This window comes from Pavona decussata, unplaced genomic scaffold (assembly GCF_977016875.1).
Source record: "Pavona decussata unplaced genomic scaffold, jaPavDecu1.1 SCAFFOLD_67, whole genome shotgun sequence".
Classification (NCBI taxonomy): domain Eukaryota; kingdom Metazoa; phylum Cnidaria; class Anthozoa; order Scleractinia; family Agariciidae; genus Pavona; species Pavona decussata.
In genome coordinates, this window is record NW_028145486.1 from 1,854,663 (window position 1) to 1,874,939 (window position 20,277).

At 37.6% G+C, this 20,277-nt stretch overlaps 3 protein-coding genes across 4 annotated transcripts in view; all 3 read left to right on the forward strand.

Annotated features, from left to right (window-relative positions):
* Positions 1-20,277, forward strand: part of LOC146478011 (uncharacterized) — a 166,750-nt gene that overhangs the window by 63,841 nt on the left and 82,632 nt on the right. The gene's annotated exons all lie outside the window — the stretch shown is intronic.
* LOC146478014 (uncharacterized) overlaps positions 1-20,277 on the forward strand; it is a 39,874-nt gene that overhangs the window by 4,048 nt on the left and 15,549 nt on the right. Inside the window, exons 3-5 of the mRNA XM_085112728.1 lie at positions 2,266-2,864; positions 6,467-6,574; positions 13,713-14,093. Coding sequence (XP_084968854.1) covers positions 2,266-2,864; positions 6,467-6,574; positions 13,713-14,093 — 1,088 coding nt within the window. The remainder of the gene's footprint in view (positions 1-2,265; positions 2,865-6,466; positions 6,575-13,712; positions 14,094-20,277) is intronic.
* On the forward strand, positions 11,792-13,687 carry LOC146478015 (uncharacterized). Its single transcript, XM_085112500.1, has 3 exons — positions 11,792-11,818; positions 12,681-13,166; positions 13,598-13,687. Exons 1-3 carry the CDS (start codon positions 11,792-11,794, stop codon positions 13,685-13,687), a joined length of 603 nt encoding a protein of 200 aa, XP_084968626.1.

Here is a 20,277-nt window from a genome sequence, read left to right on the forward strand (position 1 = left end):
TGTCGATCCTAACTGATTCATACGTCGATCTTTACATGCGCCGAACCAAATGATTAGGTTCGGCTCATGTAAAGTTCGACGTATGAACCGGGCCTAACCCTTTCACTGCTAAAGGCGAGTAATCTTGCCGTTTTAGAGGCTACCGCTTTCAAGATTGGCCATGTTCTCAAATCCAGAAACCTGGTTATATGGTCTACCAATAGCGTCAATCAGTAAGTGTTTTAGGCTTTAAGAGCCAATAAACTGAGTATATCTTCCATTTGCTGTTCCATATCAACATTTATTTTCAAGCAAAACCAAAAATGCCCATTTTCTGGGGCATTGAGGAAAGCTGAAGAACACACATCTTTGCTTCCAATTTTTTAATTCAAAATCTCATTTTAAAACCAAAATTCCTTCATGACAGCAAACCTTAATCTCATGACTAAACATTTATCTCCAATTTTGCCTCTCACACATACAGCTGTTCAAACACCAGCCATCTGATGCGAGCCACTTTTCAAAGCCTGTGATTTCCCCTTTGGCGCCCAAGTTGCATTCTGGGTAATTTCGATCCAACAGCGAAATGGAAACTTGTCCCGCCATCCTAATTTTGTAGTTTTTTTATAAGTGTCGAGCTACCCGGTCCTACTGGCAAAATATTGCACACATCATTTTCTTTGCAAGTCAAATCTTGCCCAAATTGCCTTGGTACATACTGTAGGTCCGAGAATCCTCCCACAGAATGGCCAGAGAGACAACTTCACTCGTGAGCCACCGTGACTCGATACGAACACTTTTAGCGTCCCAGTCGCTATGAAATCAACTCTCACCTCTGGATTCGTTCAGAGGATTGCCTCTACTCTCCATTCCAGCTTTATGATGCCAGCCTGGGAGCTTCTGCAGTGGAAACTGGCTCGAAAGTACACTTATAAACTGACTACTTACCGATTAGAATGTGTATGTGCTCGCGAGCAAAACAACAACGGTTCAAATAAGTGATGTCACAAAGAAACTTGAGTCCTTGGTATTGAAGAGCAGCGAAAATTTCAAAGGAGATCTTCATATAGGACAACTAAATCCGTTTTGGTAATCGACATTGAGGAAATTGTCCAGAGAGTCCAAGAAATTTGGCAGTGAAAGGGTTAAGGGAAAAAATCGAGGTCACGTGACCGGGACTTGTGACATCACCAGATGAAAGCCATACACAAGTATTACTTAAAACTATGGTTGGAGCTAGGATATCCAGGGTTAGGGTTAAGATCTAGGGTTAGGGTTAAGTTTTGGCCCCTAAGGTGATGTACGTGTGAGGGCTAGTGTTTGGACGAGGGTAAGTCACGTGACAGACACTCCCACCCATCTTTGACATTATTGGATAAATGCCTGTTGTCCTTAGGCTATCTTGAGTCTAAAATACTTTTTTTCAGTCAAGCCAAAATTTCAAAATAACTTCCCCTCCTACTCTGATTTCGTCCTTTCTTACAACGTTGGTCATTTTTGGGCTCATGCCAGCTACCCTCCCCCTCTAGCTCTAATTTCCTGTACTCAAATCTCTACAAGACTTTGCAAAAATACTAATATCGATGACATTTGCCGATTGGTATAGTTTCCGAGTTGAAATTAACGAGTGGCTGACAAACAGTATCTTTACTTAAGCTCGTTATTTAAGTAGTTATATTTGGGACTGGCCTCCTCCATGCTCCCTTTCAATTGAAAAAACTGCCTGCATCCGTAAAATGAGGCAAATTTGTATCATTTTATGGGCATATTATTAATAATTATGATAATAATTATACAATGCACAGAGTGTGTAATAATAGTTATCTAATTTATAATAATAATAATAATAATAATAATAATAATAATAATAATAATAATAATAATAACAACAATAATAAAGCAAGAGAGCTACACCAAAACAATTTCATAGGTCAGGGTGAAAGTGTCCTTTGCAATTTTGCAGAGCCAATCCTATGCCTAAGGGGATCGAGAACCCCGAGAAGGAGGAACTAAGATGTTAAGGACAGGGATCTAGAAATAGAGAAGGGTCAAGCAGGACTTCCCTAGACTCGACAGCTATAGATACTTTATTATTGTGTTGTACATAGAAATTTTCATTTTTTTAATTTAAATACAGTTGTTTATATAATAATAATAATAATAATAATAATAATAATAATAATAATAATAATAATACCCTATGAAGTTGTTTTACACAAATCCATTTTTACGTTTTAAACTGAGTCATAACAATTATTATTTTAAATAGAACTTTTTACTTTTAAGGTCTGCACTGCATGGTGTAAGTGATGATGAGATGCAATCGATGATTGTTTGCTCTGTGCTGGACAATGTTTTAGTTGACAAAATTTTCACCTTTGTGAAGGGAGAAATCAGAAAGGAATATGCCAGAGTCAAAACCAGCCATAGCATTGATACTCAGAGCTCATCTCAACGACTTAGACATTGGCCAAACCTGCCACCAAGGCCAATAGTTTTGAAGTATGAGAACATCAATGGCAATGATGCATTACCAAAGGTGCATGGAAAATACAATTACTCTGCATTTGACTGCCGAGTGACATCACATGTAGACTTTGCCAAGCTTTATGTTAAAAACTTTGAGGCCAAGATTTATTCATTTGATGAACACTGTGATGCATCTGCTGTACTTACCTTGCTTGGTAAAGTTCCAGTTTTCTCTGCTGCTGTACAGAACGCTGCAGCTGCTGTTCAGCAAGCTAGAAATGCCTGTCTCAGTGACTGGGATCCTGTGAAGTTTAGACAGAGCTTTGATGTGATGGAACAGCTTGTGAGAGCTCTTGGTCTTCCAGCTGCTGATGAAGCAACAGTTTTGGGATATTTGAACGTGTGGGAGACAAAAGGTACTTACCCTAAAGTCATGTAAATTACAAGAATGGGTGCTTCAGACCTGTAAAATATCTTTGTAAATCAAGGTCTTTTTTTTCTTTTCAATTATACACTGAAATGATATATTTTTGAATATTTTTTTTCAATAAATTTTGTTAAGTATGGTATCTTATGGGCAGTCACTTCCTCTTTTCACTTTAATAAAAAACTACAATAGGGACATGAAGTGTTGACTGTCTGGGACAGTTCCCCACTCATGTGACTTCCCCATTTTCATTTTCATAAATGTTGTGTTAAAATCAGTTGAAGTGGAGACAAACTAACCCAAATTTTTGATATTGCATCGTGTACAAAATAGTTACCGCTACAAAATAGAAGTGAACCAATTAAACTAAAAAAAATGTGCCATTCATCTGTCCCTGAAACGTACCTGTTTTGCAGTGGCCACAAAGGGGCCTGTCCCTACTTCACTAGTGTCCCTGCTACCTGTCCCACCTGTCCCTTAGTGTGTTTCAACTATAAGTTTGCCCCCCTTAGCTTGAGCTCAAATGACTAACCGAATAGAATGATTCCATTTTTAAACTTTTTTTGGTTGATTGGGGTCCATTTCATACTCTTTCCTTTAACTGTGAGGTCAAGTTCATCACTTTAACATTATACATGAATTAACACCAGAGCCCTAACTTAAAGGGGAAGTTTCACGCGAATTTGCTGTCATTTTAAAACCCAAAAATGTTGTCTCTCACTAGAAACAAAAAAATAATTGTCCAGTTTTGTCATAAATTAATTCACCCCAGTGCAATAAAACTGTTGATAAGTGCCTCTGGCCAGAGACAGAGTACATATAGGTCAGAATGGATATAAACTTGAAAAATGTTAGGCTAACGTTTTTCAAGTTCTCGCATTTTTGTTTCCAAAATGTGCTAGAACAGGTCACGAGTTTTTTTTAGAAAATTGGTTGATTTCTTTCCTTTCGTTGTTCTAGAATTATTTTGTAGCTAACTGAAGGTCTTATTTTACCAAAATCCAATGATAAAAGGTATTACTTTTGACAAGAAGGAAACACAATTACTTCAATACGCAGATGACACAACTGTGGTTCTGTCAGACATCGACTCAGTGCAAACCCTTTTCAGGTTGTTAGACGATTTTAAGAGGATTTCAGGTTTAGCCGTTAATCCCACAAAAACTGAAGCAATGTGGATCGCATCATTAAAGGAAAATAAATCAAAACCCTTTGGTATTAAATGGCCAAATGAACCAATTAAAGCTCTCGGAGTCTATTACACCTATGATCAAAAATTACTACACGAGAAAAATTTTATAGAAAGACTAGACAGCGTGAAAAAATTGGTAAACATATGGTCTGCACGAGGTCTTTCCCTTTATGGAAAGGTTACTGTTATCAAATCGTTGATTGTTCCAAAATTTGTTTACGTGGCATCATTATTAACAATTCCAGAGTGGGCGGTTCAAGAATTGAACAGATTGATATTTAAATTCCTTTGGAGAGGTGTTGACAAGGTCACACGTTTGTCAACAATAAATGACTACCAAAAAAGTGGCTTGAAAATGATTGACCTAGAAACGATGGTCAAATCTTTAAGACTTGCCTGGCTAAAGAGAATCTTCAGCGAAAACGACAGCACATGGAAGAATTCAGTACTTGCGTTATCAACTTGCAGGGGCCTCTTTCTATTTCATTGTAACTATGATACAAAAGACGTTCTAATCAAATCACCTTTCTACTCCGAGCTGTTTCAATGGTGGGTCGATTTTCGTGACGACTTTTCTACAGATAAAATGCGGTATAATATTATTTGGAATAATAAAGACATTAGGATAAATAATAAGCCAATTCTTTACAAAACATTTTTCGACAATGGTTTTCTTCTGGTTTCCGATCTTCGATTTGATTTAAGTACTGCAGAGTCTCTTAGTATCATTATAAGAAAGATTGAAAAAACCAATTTCTTAGTATGGGCAGGTCTCAGACATGCTGTACCGTCCCACTTAAAAGTTAATTCTAGAACAACTGATCACACTTTTTTAACAATGCCACCCTCCGTGATAATTAAGAATAACGATTTTGATATTTTAAAGAAGAAATCAAAAGATTATTATTCATTGCTCATAAGTAAAAAGGCACAGCTTTCTAAAAATACCTCAGCTTTAAAATGGGATTTTAATCTGACGGAAGATCAGCTAGAAAAAGCATTTCTTTTACCACACATCATATGCTCTGAATTATATGTTAAGGCCTTTCAGTACAAGGTCCTTAACTCCATATTATATACTAACACTAAGTTATATAAAATAGGATATATTACCGATGATAAATGCTCCTTTTGTAAGTCTAAACCGGAAACCCTTATCCACCTTCTTTTTGACTGTGTATATGCAAAACTTTTCTGGAAGGATTTTGAATTTTATTATTACTCGTTGTCAAATGAATTGATCAGTCTTAGTCTGCAGGATGTGCTATTAGGTATAATAGCCGTACAATGCCCTTTACTGAACTACTTTCTACTAATAGCCAAACTATATATATGGGATTGCAGAAGATCACAAACTCGTCCAATTATTGCTGGGTTTAAGTTAAGGATTAACATTAAATTCGAAACAGAAAAATATATTTGTACCAAAAATAGAACTTTAAGTGAATTTTATAAAAAATGGGCGATAATGTGCACCGCGTAACGCTTTATTATTATTATTATTATTATTATTATTATTATTATTATTATTATTATTATTATTATTATTATTATTATTATTATTATTATTATTATTATTATTATTTTTGTTTTTGTAATACACGTAGTTTGAATTTCCGTTGACAATTTTTCACGCAGTCTAGGCCGTTCAGTTTCTCTTTACTTATCCTTCTAAATAAAAAGAAAAACACTTATACTTAATCTATATATAATCCTTTTATATTTTTCTGTTGCCATTGTGTTTATAGTGTTAGTACTGTAAATTATGTTAGTAATCACTTTAGTTTAAGTTATTAGTCGCCAAATAATTGTAATTGTAACTTTTTTTTTCTTCTTTCTATGTATAAAAAAAATGTAATGCGTACGGTGTTGTAAGTAGTGTAAGCACTGTAAGTTGTGTAAAGTAACATTTTGTAAGTAGTGTTTGTGTTGTAAATAAAGTATATATATATATATATATAAAAAAAAAAGAATGGATATAAACTTGGAAAATGTTAGGCTAACGTTTTTCAAGTTCTCGCATTTTTGTTTCCAAAATGTGCTAGAACAGGTCACGAGTTTTTTTAGAAAATTGGTTGATTTCTTTCCTTTCGTTGTTCTAGAATTATTTTGTAGCTAACTGAAGGTCTTATTTTACCATTTTTAACAAAAGAGGTCAAATACCCCATGATAGTTCCCCTTTAACGTTGGCCGAGTGTATGACACAAAAAACCAAGCCATTTCATTTCTTTTAGATGAAGCAGACTTAAATTACAACTTAAAAGTAAATTACCAAAGCACGTCAGTGTTCTACTCGTTTCTTGGAATTGAAACTTGTAAGAGCCGGCCTGAGCTAAGTCTGCATTATTATTACTACAACTACTGTAATTATTGGTGGCACTGTTGTTTTTTTACTCTAGGTACCATGTTGTCTACTGCTATGGTGGACCCTGCTTTATTACAGCTATCACTAAACCATAATGATCAACTGTGGAATGAGTTAATGAGGATGACAAGTGTTTTTGAAGGTAAGCGCAGATCCCTAAATGTTGAATGTTTTAGACAAGTAAAAGATGGAAGGAGTTCTGCCATTTCTCAGATCAGCTGTGGTTATAACATAGTAGTTGTTAATTTCTGGTATAGTTTTACAGTGAACAAGTATGAACTAACTGGTTTGCATTGATTAGTAAGCGGAGGACCTGAATACAGGCCCATAGGCCGGGTTTTTTTTTTTTTTCTTTAGTTCTGTTTTGTCTTCTTTTCTTCGGGTAGGTTTTGTTTTCTCTTTAAACGGACCAAACAGTTGCAAGTTTGAAAAATTCATTATTAATTCTTTATCTTTGTCAATGTTATATACTGATTATATTCTGATATATCAATTGGTTTAAACCTACCACTGAAAAAACCTTCTCCAATACTGAACTGCACACTGGAGAAGGTCTTCCAGCTGTAGTCTTCGGGGGTGCAGTAGGTACACATAGGTAAGCAAATACATACAAAACATTCACACATACGATTACATACACGGCACCAGATAGCTTGATAATTGACGCAAGTGACACTGAAGTCATCGATGTCCAAATGAATAAACTCATGAACGTTCACCGTACCGTACATGTATATCGTTTATTACTGCTAAAATGAACAACTGAACTTTCAACGATTTATTACTATTTCAGTTTCTGTTATTGTTAGTTACCGTAGATAAACTCATGAACATTCACCGTACCGTCCATGTATATTTGTTATTGTTAAAATGAACAATTCTTTTAAAAGTAACTGAAGTTTCAACAATTTGTTACTGTTACGGTTTCTGTTTAACTGTTAGTTATTTTAATAATAATTAAAGTTTTGTTTTGAACATTAGGTTGTTTCTCCAAAAATTAAATAAGCACCCTGTCCCGAATAAGCGCCCTCCCTTGAGGTACCAAAAGTAAATAAGTGCCCCGGGCGCTAAAAAAAAATGAATCTAGTATTTAAGATGGAAAGTCAATTTAAAATGCGGTCTTGCTCCGATTAAGCCGATTCTGTTGTAGAAAGCCGGACTTGAGCGCTAAAAGACCGGGTTTTGGGTGAGATTAAAGAAGCGTTGTTGCCGTTAATAGTTGCCAATTTTTACACTTGTTTAGTCGGATGTCAGGTCATGTTTCATTTCACTCACCCAGATGACAATGTCATGCTAGTTCCAAAGAAAAGCCACTCTATCCTTTTGCATAGTATTCTTTGACCTTACTTTCTTGTGATGAACGGTTACTAAAGCCTTGTTAATGACTTGCATATTCCTTCAGCATAGAAAGTCTCAAAATGTGTTCAATTTCAGGGGGCTATGTTTTCAAAAATCCAGGTATATATTACAAGTGTATCAGCCGAATTGTGCAGAACGGGTTGATATTCTCCTTTATGTGATATTAATCATCTCGAAATAAACTGTAGCATTCAAATACACAAGTGACAGTGCATTTTTAGACAAGAAATTGTGTTCTTAATGAGTGCCTTAAAACAAATCACTAGCAAGTTCCTTTCATTCATCATATCCTGAAAATAAAATGGCTTAGTTCAGGCTTTCAGCCGTCTAGTAACGTCAGTTTCATTGCTTGAAAAACAAGTGTGATTTAGACAAGCAGGGCTATAACAGTTGCCCCATAATTTCAACTCCTTTAAGCTCATTTGGACTATTCTCTTCTAATATATACCTGGATTTATAAAAACATAGCTCCAGAAATATTGCCTTACGTTAGTTTTCCTTATAAGATTTTTTTTACTTATTTTTATTTTTTTTTTTGTTGCTTTTTTGTTGTGATGCTAAGTCAATAAGTAGAAAGCATACATTTTCAGACATTTACAAGATAAAAATAGTTTTCTGCCCCCCCCTCCCCCCCTATTTGGCTGACCTAGCCCCACTCTCGCTCGATCGTCTTTTAACCGCACAACGATTTGGCTTTGATTTCGGCGCGCGCTCTGAGCTTAGAACTAAGTCATTTGACTTAGCGTTTTGTTTGGCTTCCTTAAGCAAAGTTTTCCTGAGGACATCATTAAGTCTAGTGAGAGAAGAAGTCTACGAGTGCAGCATCCTGCCTCGTCCAATATGCTCCCTATTTAGTTCTCTTTTAAGCTAAACGGGTAACTTTCAGTTACTCGGGCGTGAACTAAGGGTTCAGTATATTGTGTGCTTTGCTTGAGGAGGTGACCGTCTTTCGCCTTAGAAAGTAGGTCTTAGGGATGAGTTCTAGTCGGTCAAGGTGAAATTTTCGGGAATTCTTGTTGTGGCCAAAGACTTAGTATATTTTCTTGCTGAAAGTCGCTGTATGTTGTTCCCCGTTCCAATTTTTTTGTCAACATCAGGGACTTCAAGTAACAAGGTCATAACACAAGCGAGAATTGGCAAGGATTTTCTCTTCAAAAAGGGTGAGTTTGAAAAGCTATCCGATTATTTTTCGCCTTTATAACTGTAGCGTTGTTAGGCTAGTGATCGATTAGTCGAGAAGTGGGATTTTGGGTCGGATTTCCGGTCTTAATGTCATAAATAATTTCCAGATGTTCGCTCGGCGTGATTCACGTTGCATCATGAATCTAGTATTTAAGACGGAGAATCAATTTAAAATGCGGTCTTGCTCCGATTAAGCCGATTCTGTTGTAGAAAGCCGGACTTGAGCGCTAAAAGACCGGGTTTTGGGTGAGATTAAAGATGCGTTGTTGCCGTTAATAGTTGCCACATGGCAACTTTCTAGGCTGAAGGGAAATGCTAGTCATTAGGGACCGTTCATTTTTTATGAGCATGGGGGGGCTGGTGGGATTTAGGGGGGGGGGGGGCCACGAGAAAAAAAATGGCACTAAAGGGGGGGGGGCTACCAAAAAAAATGAGTGAAAGAGGGGGGGGGTCACCAGAAATAATTGGCTAGTAGGGGAAATTGAAAGTGGCTCAACACAGAAACAGATGAAGAAATTGAATATTATTTCAATTTTATTTAATGCGATTTTCCTAACCACTTTTAATTTGTTTTACATACTGAGGTCGAAATCTGCATTTTATATTAACAACAACTGAGGAAATGAAGCATATCTGTTGGAAAAGCAATAATGAATATAAACTGAGGTAGACACCTATGTTTGTACAAGTTCAAATTAATATAAAAACGTATCAGTCTCACCATTGAATCATCCTTGGGGGAGTAGTTTTCTACAAAGTGGTTGTACTCTGAACTATATCAATAGATTGTTTAATGTTCTTTTTAATAGTACTCACTTTTATAAAGACTGTTGATTAGTAAATTATTTGAACCCAGGAGTATCAGTAGACTCAGTAGTATGCCTATTGTGAACATCCAGATTAGTTTTAATAATAGAACTGTTGTTGGTGACTTCAGTTGACGGTAAATCGGAGCCGTAAGCCATCTTCAGAAAAGCTTGTAACTGTCATTTTTAATAGCAGTACTTTAATATCCAGGTGCGTAGGAGGGGGGGTTCGAGGGGTTCGAACGAACCCCCTTTACAGATCAGTAATGGCGGAAGAAAAAGCACTTAATGAGGAGGTTGAACAATTACATGAGGTGTACCATACGAGAGAGTAGAATGTCTGCCCTGGTTCTAATGCATATCAAATATGATATGCCTGTCAATTTTGACGAGATAGTCAATTTGTTCGAAGGCCTACACCCGAGAATGATGCAGTTTACCAGCTTGGTGTATGACTATCAGTAGATCGAATAGCTATCAGAACTCGACAGGGCGCGGAATGTACATTGAACTTTCTTGTTTAAGTTGAAACAATTATGCCGTAGGAATGATGTATATAGCTCAAAAAGCTGCTGTAAAACAAATTTGTGATTTGCCTAAAATGGGTCTCAAAATGCAGGAAATGAGGTTTCCGGGAACCTAGATTTTCAAAAATTTCCGGGGGAGCATGCCCCCGGACCCCCCTTGTAAGCAAGATTTGGGGCTCAACGAACACCCCTATCTAACCCTTACCTACGCGACTGATATCTGTGCGTCCGCTGTTTTTTTCTGTTTAATATGACTCGTAATCGTTGATTGGTATGCTTCGATCCGTATTTTGTTAGTCAGATCTGTACGTGTATTAATTGTTTCTACTCGAAGGGGAGTAATTTCACGTTAACCATTTGCTTGATTAATTTTTATAGTTTCTTTGAGAATCTAAATGGAAATTTAGGGTTTGTCGTTGCCGTAAACGTGTTGCTATCTATAAAACGTTTTTTTAAACAAGAGAAATCTTTACCTAAGTAGAGAACGGTTACTTGTTAATAGTACTGTAAAGAAATCACAGTAACAATTACGTTTATCTTTGATATAAACAGTACATAAGCGTTTTGTTAAAGTTAGGAGTATGATTTGTTTCTGGTTGGGCGGGAGGGGGGGGTCATCAGAAAAAAATAGTTCTGCTGGGGGGGGGCCATGTGGAAAAAAATTGCATGCTAGTGGGGGGTCATACAGTTTCGTACTGGCAATTAACCAAATCTCATCAGCCCCCCCATGCTCATAAAAAATGAACGGTCCCTTAACAAGACTAATGAATTAGGCTTTATCACAAGATTTTAAGCAAGGTCAAAGAATAGTATGGGAGAGAAAAACGAAAGAGGCTTTTCTTTGGAATTAGACATGACACTAAGCGGTAATAACATTTGCATGAAATGAAACATGACCTGTGAACTTCCTACAAAATGTGTCACAATTTAGCAATAATTAACCGTGCCAACGCATCTAAAATCTCGCCCAAAACCCAGTTCTTTAGCGCTCAAGTCTAGCTTTCTTCAACAGAATCGGCTTCTTGAGAGAAAGGCAGCGTTTCAAATTGATTTTTTATGTTCATACTAGATTCATACTGCACGCAAATTGGAATGACGGCTACCGAACATCTGCATGATATTATTTATGAAACTCGAGAGCAGAAATACCACCCAAAATCGCACTTCTCGACTAATTGATCACTAGCCTAACGACGCTACAGTTATAGGGGTGAAAAATAATCAAATAGCTTTTCAAACTCACGCTTTTTGAAGAGAAAATCCTTGCCCATCCTTGCTAGTGTTTTCCCTACTAACTTAAGTCCTGGATGTTGAAATCAACATTTGAAAAGGGAAGGGTTAGTGCCCTTTTCTACCACAAAAATATACTAAGTCTTTGGCTGGGTCAACAATTCGCGGAAATTTCACGTTGCCCGAATAGAAATCATCCCTAAGACCTACTTTTTAAAGCCAATGACTGTCACCTCCTCAAGCAAAGCACACAACATGCTATCCTTTATAGTTCACGCCCGAGTAACTGAAAGTCACCTGTTTAGCTTAAAAAGAGAACTAGAAATACGTGACTCGCAAAACCTCGCGAAGCTGGGGCTGGGTGGAAAACCCTCTTTACTTGTATTGTAGCATCAAATGAGGAGATTAAAAAGGGCATAGGATTTTTTTTGATGAGCATGGTCTTTTTGTAGTTCCACAGGCTAGTTTGCGGTTTAAAAACTATTTCTGACGCGACGTAATGTACAACGGGCGTGCAGCGCTGTCGTGTTCAATGAATTTATTTCCCACGGAAAATTATTTTACCACGGCCACAAAACGTGTAATTTCTTCAATGCAATCTTTTACAAAAAAGATTTCTAAAAGAAAGGGAAAATATTCAGGAGAAATAGTTCTGTATCCAGTGAATATTGATGAACATTGCAGTTGAAATTTGATCATGCACGCACATTTTTTCCGATGTATGCAAATTTTGCTCCAGACAACGCCAGACAGTCTGACGTCATTCAAGTGCGGACACCTTCAAAAAAACATATATATATATATATATATATAAATATATTTTTCGCTCAAATTCGCGCGGCTTAGCTCCGCTCGGGCCGGCTCGGCCCGACAAATTTATTAACCTCGCTACGCTCGGGCCTTCAGCCCTCGTTTCGTGAGGAACTAAAAAAGGGAGCATATTAGACGAGGCAGGACGCTGCACTCGTAAGACTTCTTCCCTCACTAGACTTAATGATGTCCTCAGGAAAACTTTGCTTCAGGAAGCCAAACGAAACGCTAGCCCTAATGACTTAGTTCTGAGTACAGAGTGTGCGTCCAATTCAAAGCCAAATCGTTGCGCGGTTAAAAGACGTTTGAGAGAGAGTGGGGCTAGGTTGACCAGCATCCCCCACATACGCCGAAAGAACCAAGAGCCAATGTTCGTGTAGTCATACCGTTTAAAGACCAGGAATCGGCAAATTATGTTAAAAAAGAACTTAAGGATCTTAGCATAAAGGTGGAGACAACTGTCCTGCCAGTATTCGTTAGCCGCAAAATTGAGCAAGATCTAAAAGTACGCGAAACCAAGCCACAGATCGTCAACCAACAATGCGTCGTTTATCATTTTCAATGTGACCTGTGTGATGCGGGTTATGTAGGCTATACGCGCGGACACTTACACACACGTGTGGATGGACATAAACAAAAAGCATCTTCAGTGTATAAACACTACCACGAACAGCATGGCGAAGTCTTGAAAGACCTACTGAGGCGTTTTAGCATTCTGAAAAAGTGTAGAAATAAGTTTGATTGTTTGGTTAACGAAATGCTTTTCATCAGAGACCTAAAACCCACTCTGAACGTGCAAAACGACTCTATTCGCGCAAAAGTATTTTACTTAATTAGCTTTAAACACTATAATTATGCTAATTTATTGTTACACCTTGCCGCAGACTCTGTAATTTTTTTATTTCTCCTTGACAATGGCGTCATGAAGACACTGAAACGTCGGTTTTTATCGTTAATCTTTGCATGTCTCTACATTTCCAAATCTTTATTGGAAAGCTTAGGAAATTGGTTTGTTTATAGAGATTTAGGTAAACTAAAGTGTTCTAGAATGCCCTGGAACTCTCAAGGTAAAACAAACCATTTCTTCAACACGCTGCCGTGAAAAATCGAGGATGATTGTGGCACTGGAAGCAATGTATTAGTATTGGAGACTTTAACAACAACCAAAAAAGAAACTTTGCGAAAGGAGCTGCCACTTGCGGCTACCTTTTGTCAAGATGGATGTTTTACATTTTGTTTTATACCATTTAGACATATTCGCTTCGTCAAGTTTCTTTGCTAGTATTCAGCTCAAGAAAGAAAGCTTTTGGCACAAAACGTGATGAATTCATTTGGAGCTGACCGCAATTATGTTACGTTTTTTTAGACTCGCTTCCTGCCTATTTTCAAGCCAGAGCTACCAAAGAACTTTCAGCATACCGTAAAGCTATAGAGACAGGTGGCAGTAGCTATGATACACGTGTCAAGATTTTACTGGTTGGTCAGGATCGTGTGGGCAAAACCAGCGTTGGTAAATCATTAAGAGGTGAGCTATTTGATGAGAGTGAACGCAGCACTGACGGAGTGCAAATGTTTTCCTTTGCCAAGAATGCTGGCACAGCGGACTGGAAAAATCCTCCTTATCTTGAAGATAACACTGTATTTGATCAGAGAATAACAGAAGAGGTCATCAGAGAGATACGCTCCACAGATGCTCAACAGATGGCAGAACTTTTTGGTGACGAACATGAAGGAACGTCTGAAAATGGTAAATATTTCTTCCTTTTTCTTAACTTAATCTTTCTCGGCTTCAGATTAAAAAGCATGGTTGAGGTGTTCTGTTAACGTTATATTAGTACACCTTTATTATTGTAATTATTATAATTTTTTAATTTTTTTAAGAAACATTGTGCTTGAAAGTACCTTTGTTGTGCTTTGAAATACTCTCTTTTTTAATCGAAATGAATTTTTATTGGGTTTTTAATAGTTCTTTTTTCTACTTTTAACTTGTAAATATCAATTTTACTTGGAATATTTTAATAAAGAGATCATTTAATTATTATTATCATCATCATCATCATCATCATCATTATTATTATAATTATTATTATTATTATTATTTGGTGTAGGAAACAGATCTCTTGGATTAGGGATTGCTAAATGTTATAGACCTTATTTCAAAATGGCTACCATTTTACATGTAATATTCTTTTGTTGGTATTCAAATCAGCCCTTCTTACTTCGTTAAGATTAAAGAATAAAGAATATTTTTCCTTGAACGAGGCAAGAAGGGCTAATTTGAATGCAGACAAAAGAATATTAAAATGGAAGCCATTTTGAAATGAAGTTTATTATGCTTGTTTGTTGCTTTTAATTTTATAGATAATGATAGTGGTCTTTTTTAGGCAATTTAGAGTTCTGGTAAGGGTTAAATTATAGCGGAGAGAACTGTAAAATTTTTTTACTACAAAATGTCACTTCGTACAAATATACATACAGCCAGAAAAACAGACAAACATACCAAAAACATTATTCAACATAGTAAAAACATCAGGTGGCATGCAATAAATGCAAATAACATCTGTTTTAAATGTCTGCTGCATGTGAGTTGCCAGGAGGACATTAGACAATTTATCTCCATACTAGTTATAATCAGAGATTAGGGAGGGTGGTAGATGATCTCGATTTCAGGTTCTCTCTCTTTTTCCAAGTTGCTGATGATGTCATCCGCCCCTGCAAAATCTGTGGGGGGTGCCTGAATGCGTCCCAAGATCCATTCATTCATTCTTTCATTCATTCACGGCAATCAACGTTGGTTGTCCCATACAATCTCAACTCCAATCTGCACTTCGTACAAATATACATACAGACAGAAAAACAGACAAACATACCGAAAACTTTATTTCAACATGGTAAAAACATCAGTTGGCATGCAATAAATGCAAATAACATCTGTTTAAAACGTCTGCTGCGTGTGAGGTGCCAGGAGGACATTAGACAATTTATCTCCATACTAGTAACAATCAAAGATTAGGGAGCGCAGTAGATGATCTCGATTTCAGGTTCTCTCTCTTTTTCCAAGTTGGTGATGATGTCATCTGCCCCTGCAAAATCTGTGGGGGGTGCCTGATACCCGTCCCAAGATCCATTCATTCATTCTTTCATTCATTCACGGCAATCAACATTGGTTGTCCCATACAATCTCAACTCCAATCTGTATTATGAGTGCTTTCTTTCTACGTCAAACGCAATTAAGATTTGCTCGTCCTGACGCTAGGTGAAGGCTATTCTTATTGTTCAAGAAAGTCAATTAAGAAACCTTGGTGCTTTATTTGCCTCTCTTAACATAATTCTTGTTCCTGCAGGGATCTGCTCCCCCAGTTTTAAGAGAAATCAGCCTTGTTCATTTTTTCTTTAATATTTGTTGTACAATTTGTCGCTGATTAGATCCTTTACTACAGAATCCGGTACTTTATTTTAGTTTTGTTTTCTTGATTAACTTGCATTGATCGATTGTTCATTTGCTAGATCAATATCATATCGATTTATGAATATTCCATTTCCGATTTGCTTTGAAACCCATTGTGAAAGTGAGGCGAAGTGCAAAGTTTTTGTTATGAAAAATTAGTTTTCATTCATGTCCAAACAAAACTAATTTTCCATCACATAATTTCCATTGCGCATAATTATGCCACACATTGACATTCCAGTCCTAGCAGTATACAAATTTACAAAGCTTTCCAATTGATACTACAAACAAAATGTCAATGTGATGTTGTCAACTACAAGTACCAACCATACTTAATATGCGCAATTGACCAATCTCTTGTTTAGCTATTACTTTATGTCAAACTATGTACAAAATATATTCATAATTTTTTCTCTGGCAAATTTTAACTGGGCTATGTGACTACATAACTCGAAAATCAGTTGTCACTAAGTTGTGAATCAAAACTTTTTTGACCACCCTCTACAAAGCAAAGAACATTTTATGGTCCCCTCACAGGAATGTCAAACTCTTTTAGCCCACCCCTTCCACTCACCACTCCCACCCCTGCTGATAAATAATGAACACTCCCTAAGTATCAGGCAATATTCAGCGTAAAAGATGAGAGTTAGTAACAATGCTGGAAGGCTTCAGTGATGTTGCGATAAAGTGTAAACTGAAACGAAATAAAATTAAATATGTACTTATAAATTGATAAAAAGAAAGAAACTTGAACAAACTTCGCAGAGATACGCATGATAAAAGCACTTAAAAGAAACCAATTAGACAAATAACGAATTTTTCACAGATCAAGTCACTCTGGTTGTTAAAGTACGGCTTTAGCTGCCCAATAAAGAGCATTTTGAAAATATGGCAGTCCAGTTTACTCTGGTGCTTTCTGAAGACTTTTCCATGTTTCTTTCTTAGGTGGTTACCGATGGCAGATATCTTGGGTTCCTCTATACGTTGATGCAGGTGTCGGCATGCAAAGCCAACATAACCTGTATCGCATAGGTTACACTTTAGGCTGTCTTCTCATTGAATTTGCCCATCGCTGATCTTTGAACGGATGGCGAAACGGTTCGGATTGGTACTTCATGCTAACCTGGTACCTGTTGTTTGGGATGTGAACTATTCTCAACAACGCAATCTGTCAAAGGTTTCCCGAGGTGATCACACCCACCATTCAACCTCATGAAAACGCTAACAATTTGACGAAAGCTTGAATGCAGTATTCAGCATTGCCTTAAGCAGTGACGGTATGCTTTTAACTGACATTAACTTTTTGTCTCAGTGCTGGTGTAATAAAAACACCTTGATGATACCTATCCCAAGAAAGAATGATTTGTGGTCGTTTTCTAGCTGCAAAATGCACAACCAGAAGAACATTTGAGGAAACAACAGGATGAGAGAAGGGATAGCCGAATGACGTAGTAGTTAACGATCGAACAGTACACAGAGCATGCTTCAGCCCCAGGGTAGACTGGACCGTCTTATTTTCGAAATGCTTTTTATTTTTAACTACAGCCAGACTTGACCAAAAAGTTTGACTTGATTCGCGCAAAATTATTTGTCTAGCTGTTTTCATCGTAGCTTTCTTATCATTTACAGGGATGTCAGGAAGTTTGTTCGTTGTTCTTTTCTTCTGTTTTGTCAATTTACAAGTACAGTTGAACTCCAGTAAGCGACCACCCAAAATGCCAAGATTTAGTGGCCACTTACAGGAGGTGGTCCCTTACAAGATTCGAACCAGACGGGGTCTCTTCCGGGAACAGGTCTAAGACATCTACTTATTCGAAGAGAATTTATTGCATACATTTTCCTAGTTACAATATGAGCAGTGCTAGGTTGTAACATATAATAAAGTTTCTCGTAAACTCTGCGTAGTGTAGTATGTACCGCGAACATGGAGATCAGACCATGTGTCAAGTGGTCGCTTACTAGAGGTTAAAAACAATAGAAAATTATAATGCCGTCATCTCAAAAAGTGCTTGCTGTCGCTTATGAGGGGTGGTCGTTTATGAGAGTTTCCATATATACGGCTTTGACTACAAACAATTTGGCGTTTTGGATAGGTGGTCGTTTATGGGAGGTGGCCACGTACGAGAGGTGGTCGCATTTGAAGGTTTGACTGTATGTACTTTTATCTTCTTTTCTACATACAGTGTAATTGTCACATTTTTGACGCCTTCCAGCGCTGTTGAAAAATTCTCATCTTTGCAAATTCATACATTGTATATGTTAAATTTCTACTCAAGAACTCGAACTTGGAAATGAATCGTGAGCAGTCGAAACGTGGTTCGTTTTTAGTGTTGGCTTTTATCACAAAACGTAAAAAGTTGTTTCCCGTAAAATAAACTTTTATGGGACTTTTTTCGGTTCTAGACAAACAATGCTGCAGTTAAAGTAAACAGAGCAAACATATGAGATTTTGGCGGACAGTAAGGCACTCTTACTGTGCTACAAATTGGCAGACTTAGGCTATGCCTACACTATACATATCGGACATGGCTTTCGTTCACACACAAAATGTTGATTTCGGATCGATTTTTGTGCCAGAGCGATGCTGCGCTGCTTCGGTCTTGAAAGTGAATCGTCGATCGCATATCGTGACACTTTCTTGAGTAGTGTGAACAGAGAATCGTACTGAAACGGAAGTCAACAACGAGGAGCGAGGATTGGATTCTAGTAGAAAGATGGCAGCGGTTTTGGGCCACTTCTGTTCACACCAGGCCGGAGTATTTTTCACAACGGCATGAAATGCTTATTTTGGACTTGTATGAGGTTCACCGACAGAGCACTCAATCCAATGGATATCTGAGTATTTTAATTCTTGTACTCAACTTTTCTTCGAAAGTTCTACAATAGTCAAACTGAGAAAAAGGAAATACAATAATTAGTGCGAACGTCCGTTATTGGAGTAACAAGTCATCAATGGAAATCTTACTTACAATTCTGTATCCTTTTCGAAGACTGAGTTTATGAACTTCTTTACTTCTTGCTTGGTTTAGCAGACTGCGTGGTTTTTTCGTAAACCGCATGGGTTTCACCCTTTAAATATCTATTTTGTCTCTGGAGCCCCCCCCCCCCCCAGTGCGGAAATCTATTTATATTTGGGTTGAGCAGCGATTTCCTCGTTTTGCAACATTCGCCTGGTTATGTTTCACTGCATTTCATTGTTCATTGAGCTTGTGGATAGGTTGATCATAGACTGATGTTGCAGTCTTTATTTGTGCCTTTCTCACTAGGCCATCTGCTCCTGGGAGACCTGCTACAACACGTAGTTTGGGAATTTGAGCCATTAGCTGCTCCACAGTCTTCCTTCGTAACTTCTTGCAAGTGACGCATTTACTAGTTACTTGTTGAGCCATCTTTCGAACTACCACGATCCAGAACCGTTTTCTTGTTTCATAAACGAGACCACAATGCGCTCGCTTTTCGTGAATATGTTTTAGGAGTAGATTTTTCATTTGATGACCTCTTGGCAAAATGATGGGCATGCGCATCTTATTTGGTAGTGATCTGATGTTTTCGAGTCTTTCATGTGCGCACAACAATCCTTGTTCATCTGCTGTTGGAATTAGCTTCTTGTCCACAGTATCTATGTTGATCGTCTGTTGACACCATTTCAGCATCTGTAGTTCAGATTCTCTCAATTCTTGTGGTGAAATAGGGCTTTTGTTGCTTTTTTTTCATTCTCATGTTGGTGATAAATCTCAAGACGTTGAGCAAGGTTTTTCTTGCTTTGGTGTACGTTGAACAAGTCTTCGTTCAGTATTCCATGATCAGATTTTCGGTTGGCTGTCTGAAGTCTGTTGATTCTTCTGATGAAGCTGCACAAACTGTTGGTTTTTCAGCCTTTATAGCTTTAACCTTGTTGGGCTTCGTTTCATTTGATGATTCTTCATCGTCTGCTTTGAATTTTCTTCAACTTGGGCCACTCTTCAGGGAGCCACAGAAATGGAGGGCCATCCATCCAGCTCTTTAAGTCTTCCGGTGGAGCTCCTCTCGTCAGTACGTCAGCCGGATTACAGTCAGATCTGATGTACCGAAACCCTTGCATTTCCAGTGTTTTCTGTATCTCAGCAACTCTCACAGAGACGAACGGCTTGAATTTCCTTGAATACGTTCTAATCCAGTTAAACACGGTCTGAGAATTTCATCCAAAACACTGACTTGTAGCTTAATTGTAATCTTGGCAAATTCCGGAGCTTCTTTGCATGTACGTATACTTTACTATCTGGCGAGCGAAAAGCATCTTATCAATTCTAAACGTGGAACTGATTTCTTCTTGAAAGGTGCGACAAAAACTTTAGTGATGAGAGGTATACAGCGATAACTGCCATCAGTGAGCTTCCAGCTGAGGAATATGGCTGACCCATAGGCTCTCTCTGCCGTCGCAGAATCCATGGATTTCTGGTAAGCCAACGGCGGGATCTGGTTTCAGCTTTCTGTTAAACTCGTG

What these genes read in the sequence shown, in the direction of transcription:
- LOC146478015 (XM_085112500.1), top strand. Translation starts at nt 11,792, where the DNA reads ATGCTATCCTTTATAGTTCACGCCCGA. An exon ending in CCTTTATAGTTCACGCCCGA is followed by an intron (nt 11,819 to 12,680) that starts GTAACTGAAAGT and finishes TAGGTTGACCAG; the next exon opens with CATCCCCCACATACGCCGAA. An exon ending in ACGACTCTATTCGCGCAAAA is followed by an intron (nt 13,167 to 13,597) that starts GTATTTTACTTA and finishes TATACCATTTAG; the next exon opens with ACATATTCGCTTCGTCAAGT.